At 36.8% G+C, this 16,047-nt stretch overlaps 1 protein-coding gene across 1 annotated transcript; it reads left to right on the top strand.

The window, feature by feature from the left end:
• The first annotated feature begins 25 nt into the window (after positions 1–25).
• On the top strand, positions 26–11,907 carry LOC117016685 (deubiquitinase OTUD6B-like). Its single transcript, XM_033096236.1, has 3 exons — positions 26–240; positions 6,328–6,486; positions 6,961–11,907. The coding sequence occupies exons 2-3, from the start codon at positions 6,440–6,442 to the stop codon at positions 7,787–7,789; spliced, it is 876 nt and encodes a 291-aa protein (XP_032952127.1). The 5' UTR covers positions 26–240; positions 6,328–6,439; the 3' UTR covers positions 7,790–11,907.
• Positions 11,908–16,047: the final 4,140 nt, after the last annotated feature.

Below are 16,047 nucleotides of genomic sequence, written 5' to 3'. Positions count from 1 at the left end.
ATGGTGAACAGTTGCTTCCGTTGTTTCTCTTCGGGTAGTAATCCTAGAGAGCTGCTGCCAGGGGTCCGCTCACGGCGACAGGGGAGCCAGGCCTTTCCGAGACTGTGACCACTGTGCAGACGCCTACGATCCCTGGATGGCTGTCGGCTCGCTCCGTTCTGCGCATGCGCCCGCTTGTGGGCTCCGAGCTGCGAAGGTGCTTCGGGGATTTGTCACCGGTATCGTTTCGTCCAGTCGGAGGTGGGTAGGGTGTGCTGAGATCTTCGTGGAACTCGGGACTGGGACTCGTTGGCTTTGTCCAGGTTCCGAATGAGACCTGAAAGGTAGCCTTTGAAGACTGGAGACTTGAGACCCTTCTCTGGCACCAGGGGCCACCAACACTGCTAGTTTCAGAAGCTAATGATTAGAATTCTACCCATTTACCCAGTCCGTAAGGGAAACCGAGGATTGTCAGGAAAGGGAAGGTGCAAGCCTCAGCAACTCAGAGAACCAAAGAAACAAATCTCAATATAAGAGCTGCCCTGGAGATTATAGTATTGTATCAAGTTGTATTGCCACGCGCCCATCCCCACCTTCGTTCCATCTTCCCTCTGAATGCGAGGAAAGCCAATTACAAACCCTGTCGAAAGAATTCCAGACTTTAATGGAAATTCAGAGCGGCCCCTATCAGGTTCATAGAGCGAACTACCGACGTGCACCCCTGGCTGTTAGCCAGAAAAGAAAGAAAAAAAATCATTGTCCACTAGATTGTTGTATATGGTGTCAAACAAATCCTACGTTTTAAAAAGGAAGAGGGAAATGCGAAAATAACATTGACCTCCAACTATGTACCAGTCCTTGAATTACCTGTATTTTCACTTCTTCTTGACAGCAGTGTAATGTGTTTCCCTTTTGGCTGTGATGGAAGGGAAGCAAAGAGCCAAGTTTTGTTTCTTAACAATGTTTTAGTTAAGACACACACTATTTTACTTCCCTCTCTCTTTTGGTAATTTTAAAAAACGAAGTGTGTTTTCAAAAGGAAAGCTGCCCTTTTGTTCAAAAAAAAAGAGGAAGGGAAAACCCTAAATTAAAATAACTTGTAGAAAAATCATGCATTAGCAATCCAGCCAAACTAATGTTCAAAAGAAAAGGAACTGGACTCTAGAATGAGTTACAATTTTCTTTCAATCCAGTCTCTTCCTTGCCTTGTTCATGTGCTAACCAGCTGCTTGGCCACTTTATATTTTCTTGCTATTGTGATTGAGAGAAGCTTGTTTTTGTTAATCATCAAGGTCACCTAAAACTTTTGAGCTTCACTAATGCTAAGCAACAGGACTCATATGGAAGTTCTTCTCTTTAATAATGGAATAGCCATTGTATAAAGGGACTGATAAGTTTGGTATTACTAGAGTGTAGATAATTTAATAATCGCCAAGTGTTGACTAGTAAGTAGTATTTCTCCAAGAGTAATAATGGTAGAGTGTTTTGGACAAATGATCCATTTAACAGATGGTTCTAAGTTATCTTTGGCCCAATCTTAGTTCCTCCAAGTCCATTTCTATTTAGCTAAACATTCATGAAATCAAAAATAATGGTAAGAAAACACTTGGAGTAGATTGAAAGATATCATTTGAGTAAAGGAACTGGACCTTTGGTAACTAGGAATGAGTACAGAACGGACCTAAGGGCTCACAACAGCACACAACTACCAATAAGAAGAGAAAAACTAAACTTCTGCCTCCTGTTGCTCACTAGAGCCTCTGTTCTAATGCATGGATGATATCCTTGTGCCTCACTCATACTTCTCTGCAGTAACTAAGATTCCTGGGAACTCCCCCGGAGGGTTTCCATGGATTGACAGGTCTAAAAGACTAAAAGAAATATGGAACCAGTTTCACAAAATCAGATGATAAATTATCACTGTGGCCATGGAAGACAAAAGGACATTCCTGTACCCTGGCCAGAAATCCACCACCTCCCTGCTTTTATCTCCATCTTCCCCTGACCTATTTTCTTCCTTCCCTTTTCTCTCTCAGACCATTTTCTTCCTCCTTCCAGTTGAGAAACAACCCTCTTTTTTTTTTTTTTAAATTCACTGTAGTACTTTGTTTCTCTGTTCTAATACCTATGTATTACCTTGCCTTTTTCCTGATTGCAGTCAGTGAGCTGAAAATGGTTACATTCTGCCCCATAGGACAGACTCTACAAGCCCTTAATTCAGCCTGGCAAGTTTACTACCTTTTTCTATTCAATTTCCTTTCCCAAATGACTACTTTAAAAACTCAACTCTCTTCATACCTCAGATCTTCCAGTTTACATCCTTGCTTTTGGAAGATGACATTGCCTTATATTTTGCTAAGAAAATAGAAGGTCTCAAAGAGGAATTGCCTCAATTTTTGACTGTAAATCTACAAACTAAGTCACCTCTGTACTTGTCCTAGCTTCTTTTGCTTCTATTTCAATGTAGCAGTTTTCCTTCCACCGGAAGCCAACCCTTATATTTGTACTCTGGCTCCTTTCTTCTCAGGAAGTTTTCTGTAAATCCAGTATCCCTTTCTTTTCCTCTTGTATGTTTAACATCTCTCTCTACTGGCTCATTTTCATCATAAACATGACATGATATCTTGCTATCCTTTCCTTGCACAGTTGGGTGTTTTAAAGTATTGTTTATATTGTCCAAACTTGACAGTATCTGTAATTGTGTATTCCTTTCAGAAAATTTGTGTAGTGACAGTCTTTCACTATACTGTAAGCTCTGTGAGGAAACAGACCATGTCTGGCTTATTTACCATTATAGTCTCAGAGTCTCACATGATGTTGGCTGAAGCAGGTACTCAATAAATATTTGGTGAATAGATGAATAATGAATGAATAGAAGGTCAAGTAGTGAGAACATATTGTATAATAATACATATTTTGCTTATAATAAATATCAGTGAATGATTATTATTTGTATATAACTGGATACACAGGAAAATTCTGAAATGTACAAAATGTTAACAGTTCATAGCACCATATGATGCACTCAGTAAGTATTTGTTAAATGAATTAATGAAATTATCTTGATGGCATCATAAGGCAGGTGACTTTCATCTTGTTTATATTTTTCTGTACTTGAATTTTTTACAATAATTTTACATTCTTTTTATATAAGAAATTCATGAAGACATTCGTTTTTTAAAAATTTCAAATAATACAGATATATCATTACCACTGTTAATTTGTATGCCTATTTTTGCAAATATTTTCTATGCTTTGGATACATACACATATGTATATATAGTTTATATGTGATATTTTAAAGTAATTGTAGATTTACATTAGGTTGCAAAAAGCGAGATCATGTGTTTCACTCAGTTTTGTCTTATGATGACGTCTTACGTAACTATAATACAATATCAAATCCAGGACATTGACTTGGTACAATGTGTGTGCGTACAGTTTTATGTCATTTTATCACACGTACATTCATAAAACCACTACTACAATCAAGATACAGAACTCTTCCCTCACCACAAAGATATCCTTTGTGCTACCACGTTATAATTACACCCGTCCCATTCCTCTCACCATTCCTAAGCCTTGGTCACTAATCTGTTTTCTATCTCTAGAAAATGATTTTGCCATTTCCAGAATGTTATGTAAATAAGATCATATAGTATTGGCCTTTTTCACTCAGCTAAGGCACTTGAGATCTATTCAACCTATTGCGTATATCTATAGTCCATTTCCCTTTATGGTTGAGGAAGTTTCGCTGGTGTGGGTTTACCACAATTTGTCTCACCATTCAACTATTGGACATTTTGGTTGTTTCCAGTTTTTGGCTTTGACAAATAAAATAGACCGTTTGTATGTAATGTAATTACTGGTATGTTAAGGCTTTAGTCTGCCACTTTATTGTTTTCTGTTTGTTCCTTTTGTTTTTTTTCTATTTGTCCTGTCTTTCTGTTGGTTACTTGAGCATGATTTTATAATCCCATTTTGATTTGTCTGTAATGTTTCTGAGTATATCTCTTTGTATAAATTTTTTAGTGGTTGCTCTAGGTATTACATTATATGTACATAACATCACAGTCTGCTGGTGATAACATTTTGCCTGTTCCAGGGAGGCATAAAAACCTCACCTCCATTTAAGTTCCTTTACTCTCCCCAATTTATTGTCTTAATTATTTCCTCTACATACATTGAGAACCATACCAAATACTGTTAAAAGTTTTACTTCAGTTGTCAAACATAATTTAGAAAATTCGAGGAGAAGGTAAGTCTATTGTATTTCCCCATGTTTTTACTCTTTCCATTGTTCTTCCTAATATCTCAAGATTCTTTTCATCGTTTCCTTTTTGTTTAGGAAACTTTTATCCATTCTCTTAGGATAGGTCTGCTGGTGAAAAATGCTTTGAGGCTTCTTTTATTTGAGAATGTCTTGACGTCCCCTTCATTACTAAAGGATATTTTCACTGGATATAGAATCTGGATTGACACTTCTTTTGACACATAAAAAATGTGCTACTTCCGTTTGGCCTCCTTAGTTTGAGAGGAGAAATCTGCTGTCATTCAAATTGTTTTTCCTGCTAATCATAAGCTGTTGTTTCTTTCTTGCTGTTTCCAGGATTTTTTTCTTTGTCTTTAGTTTACAGCCATTTGACTATGATGTGTCTTGATGGAGATTTATTTTTATTTATTCTGTTTGAAGTTCATTCAACTTCTTAAATCTGTAGGTTGATGTCTTTTGCCAAATTTGGGAAATTTTCAGACATTACTTCTTTAAATACTTTTTCAGGTCTGCCCTCTTTCTCTTCTTCTCCAGGACCCGGTGCACAAATGTTAGATCTTTTGGTATAGCCCACAGATTCCTGAAACTGTTAATTTTTTTCAATCTATTTTCCTTTTTATTGTTCAGATTGGATCATCTCTATTGTTCTGTCTTCCGGTTCACTGATTCTTCTATCCATTCTTCTGTTGAGCCCATCCATTTTTTTTTTTTTAATTTAGGATATTGTAATTTTTAAGTTCTAAAGTTTCCATTTGTTTTTTCTTTGTATCTACTCTTTCTTTGCTGAGACTGTTTGTTTCAAACATGTTCATAATTTTTATTGAAGCATTTTTATGCTGGCTACTTTAAAATCTTCAGATAATTCTGACATCTGTGTTATCTAGGTGTTAGCAACTGTTGATCGTCTTTTCTCGTTCAAAAAGATATTTTCCTGGTGGTTGGTATGGTGAATACTTTCCTGTTATATACTGAGCATTTTGGGAATTACGTTATGAGATGCTGAATCTTACTTATATCTTCTGTTTTAGCAGACCTTCTCTGACACTGCATTGGTCTGGAAAGGGGGAGGTCACCTGTGACTTCCCGGTTGGGGTAGAAGTCCAGGTTCCCTATTAGGCCTCCTTTGATACCCCAGGTGGGCAGGAAAGAACACCTCATTACTGTTGTGCAGGAAAGGGGGTTCAAGTTCTCTACCAGATTCCCCACTGATCCCACCCTGGTTGGCAACTAGAGGGGTGCCTCATCATTGCTCCCCACATGGCCTCCACTGACATTATGGGAGGTGTGTGTGTGGTGGGGGCAATTCCTTACTCCTGGAAGATGGTAAAAGTTCTGGCTTCCCACTCAGCCTTCTCTGACATCATCCATGCAGGGAGATTGGAGTGCCTAATTGCAGCCTGGCAAGGGTCAAAGTCTAGGCTTCCCACTGAACTGTTGCTGACATAGGGAGGAAGGGACCACCACCTTCTCTGGGCTATTTGGCTGGAGTCTGACAACGTGTCAGGGGTCTCCCAGAACACTCCCGTGTTCAGTGATTCCCCCCAGGAGGACTCACAGGACTCAGTATATAGTTGTATTGACAGATGAGATTTTGCCAAATGGAAAAACTTAATGGAGTGAAGTCCAAAGGTAACCAACCAGGCACAAGATTCTAAGAGTTCCCTCCCAGTGGAATCACCCAGAATGTGTTTAACTTTTCCATTAACGAATTATGACAAGTATCAAGTATTGTCTTTCAGGGAAGCTCATCAGAGACTCTGTGCCCAAGGATTTTTGGGGAGCTGATACATAGGTACCCATTGCCTACCACCAATTCCAAACTCTGAAAAGAAAAGCAGGTGTGCAGCATAAGCACATTCTTTGCATGAACACTCTAGGCACAGTGAGACACCCTTATCATTTAGGAAAACTTGAATATTCCTAAGTGTAAAGGATTGTTTACCAGTGAAGTTCCCAGATGTCAGCCAACGGCCAACCTTGCGAGCAGGACTTTGTACAAACAACGTGCTCACACCTCCCATGTTAATTCTTTTCTGCATGAGTGGTTATTAACTAAATGTTTTCTCCCTTGCTAGGCTACACCTTTCCTGGTCCTTTGTCCTGAGAGCAGGCTTGGGCGGGCATTTTCTGTCTGAGCTTGCTGACATTTCTGGGTTGCCTATATCTCCAGTGTCCAGTTGAAGAAATATGAAGCCAAAAGAAGACCGAGGGAACTCACTGCCATGTCTTTCAAGGTAACTAGCCAATCTGCCTTCCCTCCACCTTTTAGAGTCTTCTTATAGTTGTTTTATAATATCATCAGAGCTGTCCTTAGCAGAAGGGATAGGAAGAAATGCAACTACTCCATCTTGTCCCAGAAATGGAAGTGTCTGTATTACTTTTATAATTAGGAAAACAGTGATTTTTAAAATTTCATTTTGAAAATGAAACATATGTATATAATATAGGCTTAATATTTTTTATTGGATTAAGAACACTTGATATGAGATCTATTTTCAAAAAATGTTAAGTGCACAATACAGTATTGGTAAGTATAGGCACAAAGTTGTACATTGGCTCTCTAGAACTTAATTTTAGGCCTGAAATTATCAGGCTTAATTTAAATCTAGGACCCAAAAATTAGCCAAGAGGATGAAAAAAATCGTGATTTGATTATACTTATTCTAATAGTAAAGTTTATTTCTCCCAATTATAAAAATAATGCGTAGGATTATGGAGGCAGTGTTGGTAGAGGGGCTGGATGAGGAGGAGAAGCTGGTGAGAAGGCATCGCAAAGAGAAAAAGGAGTTGCAAGCCAAAATTCAAGGTATGAAGAATGCTGTTCCCAAGAATGACAAAAAGAGGAGGAAGCAACTCGCTGATGATGTTGCTAAGTTGGAAGCAGAAATGGAAAAGAAACAGAGAGAGGAACTGGAACAATGGAAGCTGACTTCTAAGCCTAGTAAAATAGAGTCTGTTGCTGTTAACATTTCAAACTTGGTTCTTGAGAATCAGCTGCCTCGGATATCAAAAGCACAAAAGAGACGGGACATAAAAGCTGCATTAGAAAAGGAGCAGAAAGAAAGGATAGCTGAAGCTGAAATTGAGAACCTATCTGGAGCTAGGCATGTAGAAAGTGAAAAACTTGCTGAAATATTGGCAGCTAGACAGTTGGAAATGAAACAGATTCCATCTGATGGCCACTGTATGTGTAGAGCCATTGAAGATCAACTGAAAGAACAGGAATGCCCTCTGACTGTGGCTGCCTTAAGAAGTCAGACTGCTGAATATATGCAAAGCCAGGTGGAAGAATTTCTGCCATTTTTAACAAACCCTAATACAGGAGATATGTATACTCCAGAAGAGTTTAGAAAGTACTGTGATGATATTATAAACACAGCTGCATGGGGAGGTCAGCTTGAGCTAAGAGCCCTGTCTCATATTTTACAAACACCGATAGAGATAATACAGGCAGATTCTCCTCCTATTGTAGTTGGCGAAGAATATCCCCCAAAACCATTAATACTTGTATATATGAGACATGCATATGATTTATGAGAACATTACAATTCTGTTAACATGGTTGGTGAACAGAGCTACTGAAAATTGGAGTTAGTTTACAAAATGTTGCACAACTATGTTTTAGTACAGAATGCCGATATGAGTATTCATACCAAGTGCTGGATTGTTCTAAATGTTACTGGAAAACACAGCTATCTTAAATCAGGTTTTATAGCAAAGCTGCTAACAAGTTTTTAAAAAATATGTCAGAGATAAACTTTAACCAGTGTCCCCTAAATGATATTTTAAAGACACGAGTCCATTATGGAGAACATCATTTATAGACCAAGATGCAACCCTATTTGCTGATGTTTTTATTAATATAGGATGTCCTGAACATTCTGTTGAAATAATCTTAAGTGTTTTACTAAAAGCTTTCAGTAACCATTTTAATGTAATTTTTCTTGAAGAAATGAAATGACTCAATCTCTTTGTCATTGCAGTAATGTGGTGATGGTGATATCACATTTAATGCTTATGAATGAACTTTATTGCAGTAACTTTGGTATTGATGGGATTAATTCTGTGAAGCTTTTTTATAACCCCATCAAAGTGCAGCTAAGAATCTTGCTTTAATGATTAAGAATTTTAAAATATTTTTTCCGATGGAAATCAGTTGTTAAGTTTTAAGAAATGAGACAAATTTAAAGGTAATTAGATGATGCTCCTTGTCAGTTTTAAACCTCTAAAGAATTATAGATTAACCTTTTATTTGTGTGTAACTTAAAAAGACCCAACAGATTACTGTCTAATTCATTTGTTACTACTTGTTGTTTCTTAAAATTCAGGATGGAATTAGTACCATAATTTCTTGATTATCTTCATAACTACAAACTTTTATATGCTTTGTTGTGTTTTCTTCATCACTACTCAGCTGCTTTGCTTTCCTTGCAGCTTTTTCCACTAAGAAAGAGTTTGTGGCCTCTCTTATTCTTTAATTTGTGTAAGTTGAAGGAATAGCAATGCAAAAAGATCCCAGGCCAAATTTACTTCAAATTCTTCCTCTTTCCTATGTGTCTTACCAAATTTTTCTCTTTTTGTTTCATTTTCTAGGATTAAAAGAAAACCTTTATGACTTGTTATTTTGTTAGCCTTATTAATGTAACCTTTCCTTAACCTCAAGAATTTGAGAATTTTTGTATTACATGTGTGGATAAAGTTGAAAGCCACTCTTTGAGAGTCAAGACTGTATAGTGAAATCAGTATACAGTACTTTTTGGTGTGAATGATTTATCTAATTCAGAGTTCAGGTTTCAAACAATACTATTCCTTCTAAGAAGATAGAACCCATATATACAAATGTGCCTGATAATTTATATGTAAGGGAGTATTATGCAAAACGATATCTTTTTGGTTGGAGCTATTTTCTCCCAGTTAGAAATAACTAGTAACATTTAGCATGAAGTTTACAATATTTGATTTTTGCTCCATGAATGCAACTAATTTTTGCAATTAAATATGGAGTTTATAATACTAAAAATGGGTTGTCAATCTCATGTGCCTAGCAGCTGACAATGTGGGAAGCTGATCAACTACAGCAAGAGTACTACATGAAGGTATTCCAGTTCAAGAGATTAAAAACCATTCTGCCTGTCAGAATATATCCTGAAGATTGCCTTTTTTGTAAGCCATGGTCTGAGTTTTTTCGGGGTCTGAAATTTATAAAATAATGAAATTTTAAAATACTAAACACGTTGGTTTTATTTTTAAGTAATGTTACTTTAAAATTAAAAGATAAGCATTAATAAGATCAGATATCATGAAATCTAGTTATTATAAATTCCATCTATATTTAAAGTATTCTAAAATAACTTATTGGTAGCTATTTTTTTTCCTAAAAGATGAATAGAGTTTTTTTGATTATAGGTTTATTTTTTATTTTTATTATTTTTTATTTTTTAAAGGGCCAATATGGTTATGAACAAGATTTATATGGTTAGCTTCTGTTCTTTCATAAAAGTTCAGATAAAAATCATTTTAGCTGTTACCTAAAATTGAAGTCTTTAAAAATGGCAGATGTTAATTTAAAAGCAGATATACTAATTCAGTTTGCTGTATGATGATAATCTAATGGAAGTTTCATAAGCTTTTTTTTGTCCTAACTTGAAAAGTATGTTAGAGTTCTAGAATATGTGTTAAGCCAAGAATTTTATTCACTTAAATATGTTTACATCCTATTTAAGAGAAGCAAAAAAAAGTGTGTATAACTATAGTGAACAATATAGTCTTGTTCATATCTGTTTGCCAAAAGAAGAATAAAGTGAATTAAAAAAAATAATGTGTATTCATTATAGAAAATTACTACTTTTTTATGAAGTAAATAGAATGAAAATTTCTGTTAATAAAAGTTACAGGTGACAAAAGATTTAGATTCATTTAATTTTGCCATCATTTTATAGGGAAAAGGTCAAGAAAAGAGGAGACATTGTCCTATAGTATAGAACTAAAGCAGGCCCCATAGATGACCTTGCAGCCAGGTTCCAATGCTCAGTGTTACAGTAAAACTTGTGCTTCTTGTTTATATCCAAAGTCATGTGCGTAGGAGATAATACCTTCTCAGTCATGGGAGAAATGTCCCTACCCACAAATTCTAGGCTAATGAACTATTTCTGAGATGAAAATTTTAGTGTAATATATTGCTGCCTAATTAACATTCAATTTGAAATCTTAACCAAGAGCATCAAATCGTTATTATGTTACAGTATTTCACATTATGAGGGCAATTTTCATTTGTTTGTTTTTTTATATCCACAGTGACTCATAAGTGGATACATTAATATCTCCCATGCTTCAATAAATATTAATGAAATGTCTAGACTGTTACAATCGAAACATTTACAGCATGACAAAGCAGGCTTTGATCACCAGTAAGCTATCTGTAATGAATAACCTACCATTGTTTTATTCGTCAGACATCCCATCATCAGGGAACACTTCTTTAGCAATGTGTTTCTGTCCACAGAGCATTAGACAGGATTCTAGAAGCAGCCTTGCCTAAAATTATCCCTTTGAACTTAAGGTAATCAATTTTCCCTGACCTCAATCCTTGTTAATAAAAATGAGCTTATTAAATAAGCAAAAGATGTTTTTAAATCTATATTTCAGAGTCTCTAGGGTTTAATTCAGTAGTTCTCTAACAAAAGCCTATGAACCTATGCTAGATTATGACATAGTTTCCATCCATGTTCCATTTGCAAAATGAGAAGTATAAGGATCGTATAGTACATTGTTCATAAAACCAAATGGAACAATCATGTTCTTTCTTTTTATTGATAGCTATTTTTGCTTCTCTTCTGTTTGCATTGATCCTTCCTAGAATTTCCAGAGCCTCATTATTCATACTGAAATAAACTTAATAGAAAATTTACATTTAGTATTGAGAATTCATTGATAATGTCAAAGTGGTACATTTTTTCTCGGTGCTGTATAAATATTACCTCAAGTGATTTGTATTGAAATATTTTTTCTGGTGTTAAATAAAAGAAACTCATCAGGCTAGGTTGAGCCAAAAAAGGGGGCAAGGAAGAAGGGAAGTAGGGGGGGCACAGTGCCTGACATAGATATTGGTTGAATGTTGTTGAACCAGGAACCAAGGCAACTTAAAGTCCTTAACAAGAAATCCACAGATGTTATCCCTAGAGTGCTGCTATTAATATGAGTTTGACTCCCAGCCTCTGTGTCACTCAGCTCCAAATCCCACAATTCCGGGGGTCAAATCTTTTTGGTTTAACTTAGGTCACATGTCTATCAGGTTTTTCCATAGCTTGCCCCTGTCTACTGGGAAGGAGGCCTCCCTGTAGGTCAAACAGTCTCTCCTGAAGTGTGTTTTACACTGATAGTTAATGACATTCTCTTCCTGATGGGTCTCAATATTACTCTTTTCTCTCCTTAACGTTCTAGTTAATTCAGTATTTATTTATCCACTCTATTTCTTAGTGATAGTCATATTTTATCAGTAAGCAAATCATTCATTTTCTTCCTCTCCATGCATATCTCAGCTCTTTGGGTTTACATCGATTTTAAATTCTACCACAAGCAAATGTATTTTATGCTTTCACTGTTACTAGTAGCTATTAGAAGTATTAATCAGTTCCAAATTAGTTGGTGGTTCTCAAATATTGAAATGTTTCATATTTTAAATTAACACAAATCTCTATTAACTTTTTCTTAGAATTGCTCTCTCTGATTTTGATTATATTTTAATAACTCCAATTTTGACATAAGTCACAGTTATTATTCTGTTTTTGGTATAGTGAAGCTAACCTATAATTCTTTTTTCTCTTCATTACTTTCCCATAATAATATTCCTAATTAACAATGATAACAGCTATTATTTATTCATGCAAGCACCATAGATGTATTATTTCATGTAAATCTCACAACCTTATGGATATCAGATTAGAAATGTTTTACCTCAAAAGAAAAAAGGACAAACTGTATATTTTGCATTTTGTTCATGGTTTGAGAAAATCACTGGCAGCAGTCTGTTTAAAACCAGAATTTGTTGCTTGGTGCTCTACCTCTGACCTTGGTAACTCATTTGCTGCTTCTTCATCAAGGCTGGGAAATGCAACCTATCATTGGCATTGCTTTTTAGACATTCTGTTTTTATTTCCAGTCAATGGTCAGCACACCTGCCGTCTGGTACTATGCCTTGCAGATAGCTTCTGTGTCAACTGAGCTCGACGTGATGCTTTTATGACCATGAGAAATGAAACTTCAAACTTTGCTTAATTAACTACCTACTTAGCTTGTTTTTGTTTTTGTTTTAATACGTAGCTCCAGTGATCCTTCCATTTCTCAACTATATTTCATTTCTGATTCTGTTCTCTCTCTGAACTGGCTTACTCTTTGATCATTGTGCTAGTTCCCTTACTATTAAGTTGCTAATCACTGAAACACGCCAATACCAATATGTCTAATTAGAGAGTGGGGATGGTTGCACACATTGTAAATGTAGTAAAAGACACTGAATTGTAAACTTTGAAATGGTGAATTTTATGAGAATTTTACATCAGTAAAAAAACCCATTTGTTAATATTCTATGAAATCTCCATTGTCTGATTCTTTCACTATATGCAATAATTCCAAGATCCCATCCATGTTCTTTTCTCCAGAAACAACAGCCCAATCTCTCCTCTTCGCAAGTTTTTTTCTGTTTATTAAATTCACTCACTCTTTCTTTCCATCCTTTAGCTTCTTGTGAAAGCAGATTTATGCTTTCCTGAAGATAGGTATTTTCATCCGACTTCCCTTTTGAGACCTTGCGTTGTTCATTTAGCTGATGTATTTTTAATAATATATCTGTTTTTGTTGCAGCTACTTAAAACTGGAGATGATCTGATGCATTTTCTTTTTTTTTTTTTTTGTTTATTGTTGACATACATTATTATATTAGTTTCAGGGGTACACATGGTGATTAGACAAGTATATGCCTTAGGAAGTGATCACCACGATAAGTGCAGTACCCATCTGGCACCATAGGTAGTAATGTGGCACATTGTAAAGATCAAATCTCTCTTGTAAGATCAGCCATCAGCTCAACTTGTTCCAAATTTTGTACATTATATATGTTGTGCCTATCTTCTTCCAGTTATGCTTTTTCTTTTCATTCTCTTTATTATGTCTGTTGTTCAACAGAAGTTCTTAATTCTAATGATGTTTAATATTTTAACATTTCTTTTTTTTATCTTGTATAAGAAATTCTTACCCAGCTTAGGTCCTAAAGATATTCTATATTTTCTTTTAAAGTTTTTAAGTTTACCTTTCATATTTGATGCATATGAATTGAATTTTGATTATGGTATGAGGTAGGAAATCATTTTCCCATGGGCTTGTTTATCTCTTGTGTAAAAAGAGCCTGGAGGTACGCAATCTAGCAATTCTACTTAAAGATATATGCTCTAGAAAGAGACTCTTGCACAGATGCACCAGGAGAAATATATAAACAAGTTTGTTGTAACATTATTAGTGTCATCAAAGTAACTGGCAACAACAGAAGGAATTTAATATGGACAGCTAGTTGCACAATGTTGGCAGAGCTGAAAATAGGAAGGTGAGGTATCTCAGATCAACAACTGCAGGGAGCCACCACCATCCCTAGGGATAGAAGACACAAGAGGAGATGACGTCATTGGAGCGCAGGAACCAGGGTACATGACAGGATCTGGAGCTTAGCGGAGGAGGCTCCTGCACAACTGGATGGATTGTGCAGCCAGAGTTGCCAGAAAGTACTGGAGCCGTGGTAGAGCTGCCCAGCAAGAGCTGGATCGTGGATGAGACACAGCCACTGCCAGAGATGCTGGTCAAAGGAGAGAGAAGGGGAGAAATACTCTCCATTCTCCCCTCCTCCTGCCCTCCAGTCTATTCTCTGTGGCCCTGTTGGCCAAATCTAACCATGAAGCCAGGGGGCAAGGGAGCTTGAGAAATGCAGGTCGCAGGGTCAGCACCCTGTGGTTCAGAAGTGAGCAGAAAAGGGCGGGGGGTGGATCTGAGTACTAACAGGCCAATGAAAAGTGCAAGACACCTCCCACATCTGGCCCTCGTTTTCCTTCCCTTTCTCATGTCCACCCCTCCCTGCCCCCTTGTACTGTTGTCTCTGGCCTTGTCAGGTTATCAGATGTTTTCAGGCTATGCTATGCACATTCCCGTTCTCTAGTCCTTTGTTCAGACCATGCCCTTGAAGCTTCGAATGCTTTCTTGTCTCCCTTAAAGTCTTACTCATCCTTCAAATAGTTAGTGTGTGTCCTCATCCTTGAAGCCTTTCTCCCCAGTCTTGTCTATAAGCTTCTTATCCGCTAAACCTCCTTTTAATATGGAGGTTTCGAGAATGCTGTCCTTGGTCCTCTTTATATATCGTGTTACTTGGCAATCTCAGTGGGTGATTTCATCCATCCCCATGATTTTCAACTTCCACTTAAGTAATGATGATTCACAAATTTGTCTTTCCTAAACTCCAGACCAATATATATAGCTACTGATTAGACATTTCCACTTGCTTGTTCCATAATGCCTCAGACTCAGTCTGTCTAAAACTTAACTCATCAGCTACCAAACTCCCTCTCCCAGTATAATTCCTCTGTATTTTTCTCAGTTGCCCACGTCCAATATTTAGAAATCACCCAATTCTACTTCTTTCCTCCGATCCTTTTCCCAAATATGAGTCCCATCAAGTCCTGCCAGTGCTACCTCATTTACATCTCTCAAAGATGCACTCTAAAAATCTGGTAACATACATTGAAAGTCTTACAGATAATGTTGTAGGTTGAATTGTGTCCCCCCAAAAATTCATATGTTGGAATCCTAACACCTAGTACATCAGGATGTCACCTTATTTGGAAATAGGGTCATTCTAGCTGAGGTCCTGCTGGAGTAGGGTGGACCCCTAATCCAATATGACTGGTGTCCTTATAGAAAAGGGAAATTTGGATACAGATAGAAACACAGGGAGAATGCTACAAGTATATGGAGATTAAGACAGAGCTCAGAGTGACGCAGCAGACGCCGAGGAACGCCACAGGTTGCCAGCAAACCACCAGAAGCTAGAAGAGAGGAGTGGAACAGATTCTACCTCACAGCCCCCAGAAGAAATCAACCCTGCTGACAGCTTGATCTTGGGCTTCCAGCCTCCAGAACTGTAAGGTAAGCAATCTCTGTTGTTAAAGCTACCTGGTTTGTGGTACTTTGCTCGAGCAGCCCTAGAAAACTAATATAATATGTGTACTCTTTGAGCAGAATTTTGTCACCTAGTAATTAATCCCATGAAAATAATTGCACGAGTTTACAAAAGAGTTTATATAAGGATATTGACAGCAATAGTGTTTACGATTGTATAACACGAAAAACAAACTAAGTGTTTTACAGGGGGAGATAAAGTTCACAAATTACGGTATACTCAAACAGTGGAATATCATGTAGCTTTTAAAAATATAATGTATGTATAATAAAGAGAAAGACACAATATAGTTAATTTGTTTCAAGGGGGCTACAAAAGAGTATGGTGACTAGCTTTCTTCCTAAAGCCATCTGTTAGGTTGGTGCAAAAGTAATTGCGGTTTAAAAGGTTAGAAATAATTGCAAAAACCGCTGTGACTTTTGTACCAACCTAATAAAGGCCAAGAATCACCTCAGCATAAATTCAGGGATGGTGAAAAGGGGATTGTTACTCCTATAACAAGTTCCTAGGGTTTTAGAAGCTCTGTGCAGGGAACCAGGAACAAAGACCAAATATCACACATAGGGTGTCAGAAGGCCCC

Source organism: Rhinolophus ferrumequinum, chromosome 24, assembly GCF_004115265.2.
Source record: "Rhinolophus ferrumequinum isolate MPI-CBG mRhiFer1 chromosome 24, mRhiFer1_v1.p, whole genome shotgun sequence".
Taxonomy (NCBI): domain Eukaryota; kingdom Metazoa; phylum Chordata; class Mammalia; order Chiroptera; family Rhinolophidae; genus Rhinolophus; species Rhinolophus ferrumequinum.
This window is presented reverse-complemented; position numbering and strand designations above follow the sequence as displayed.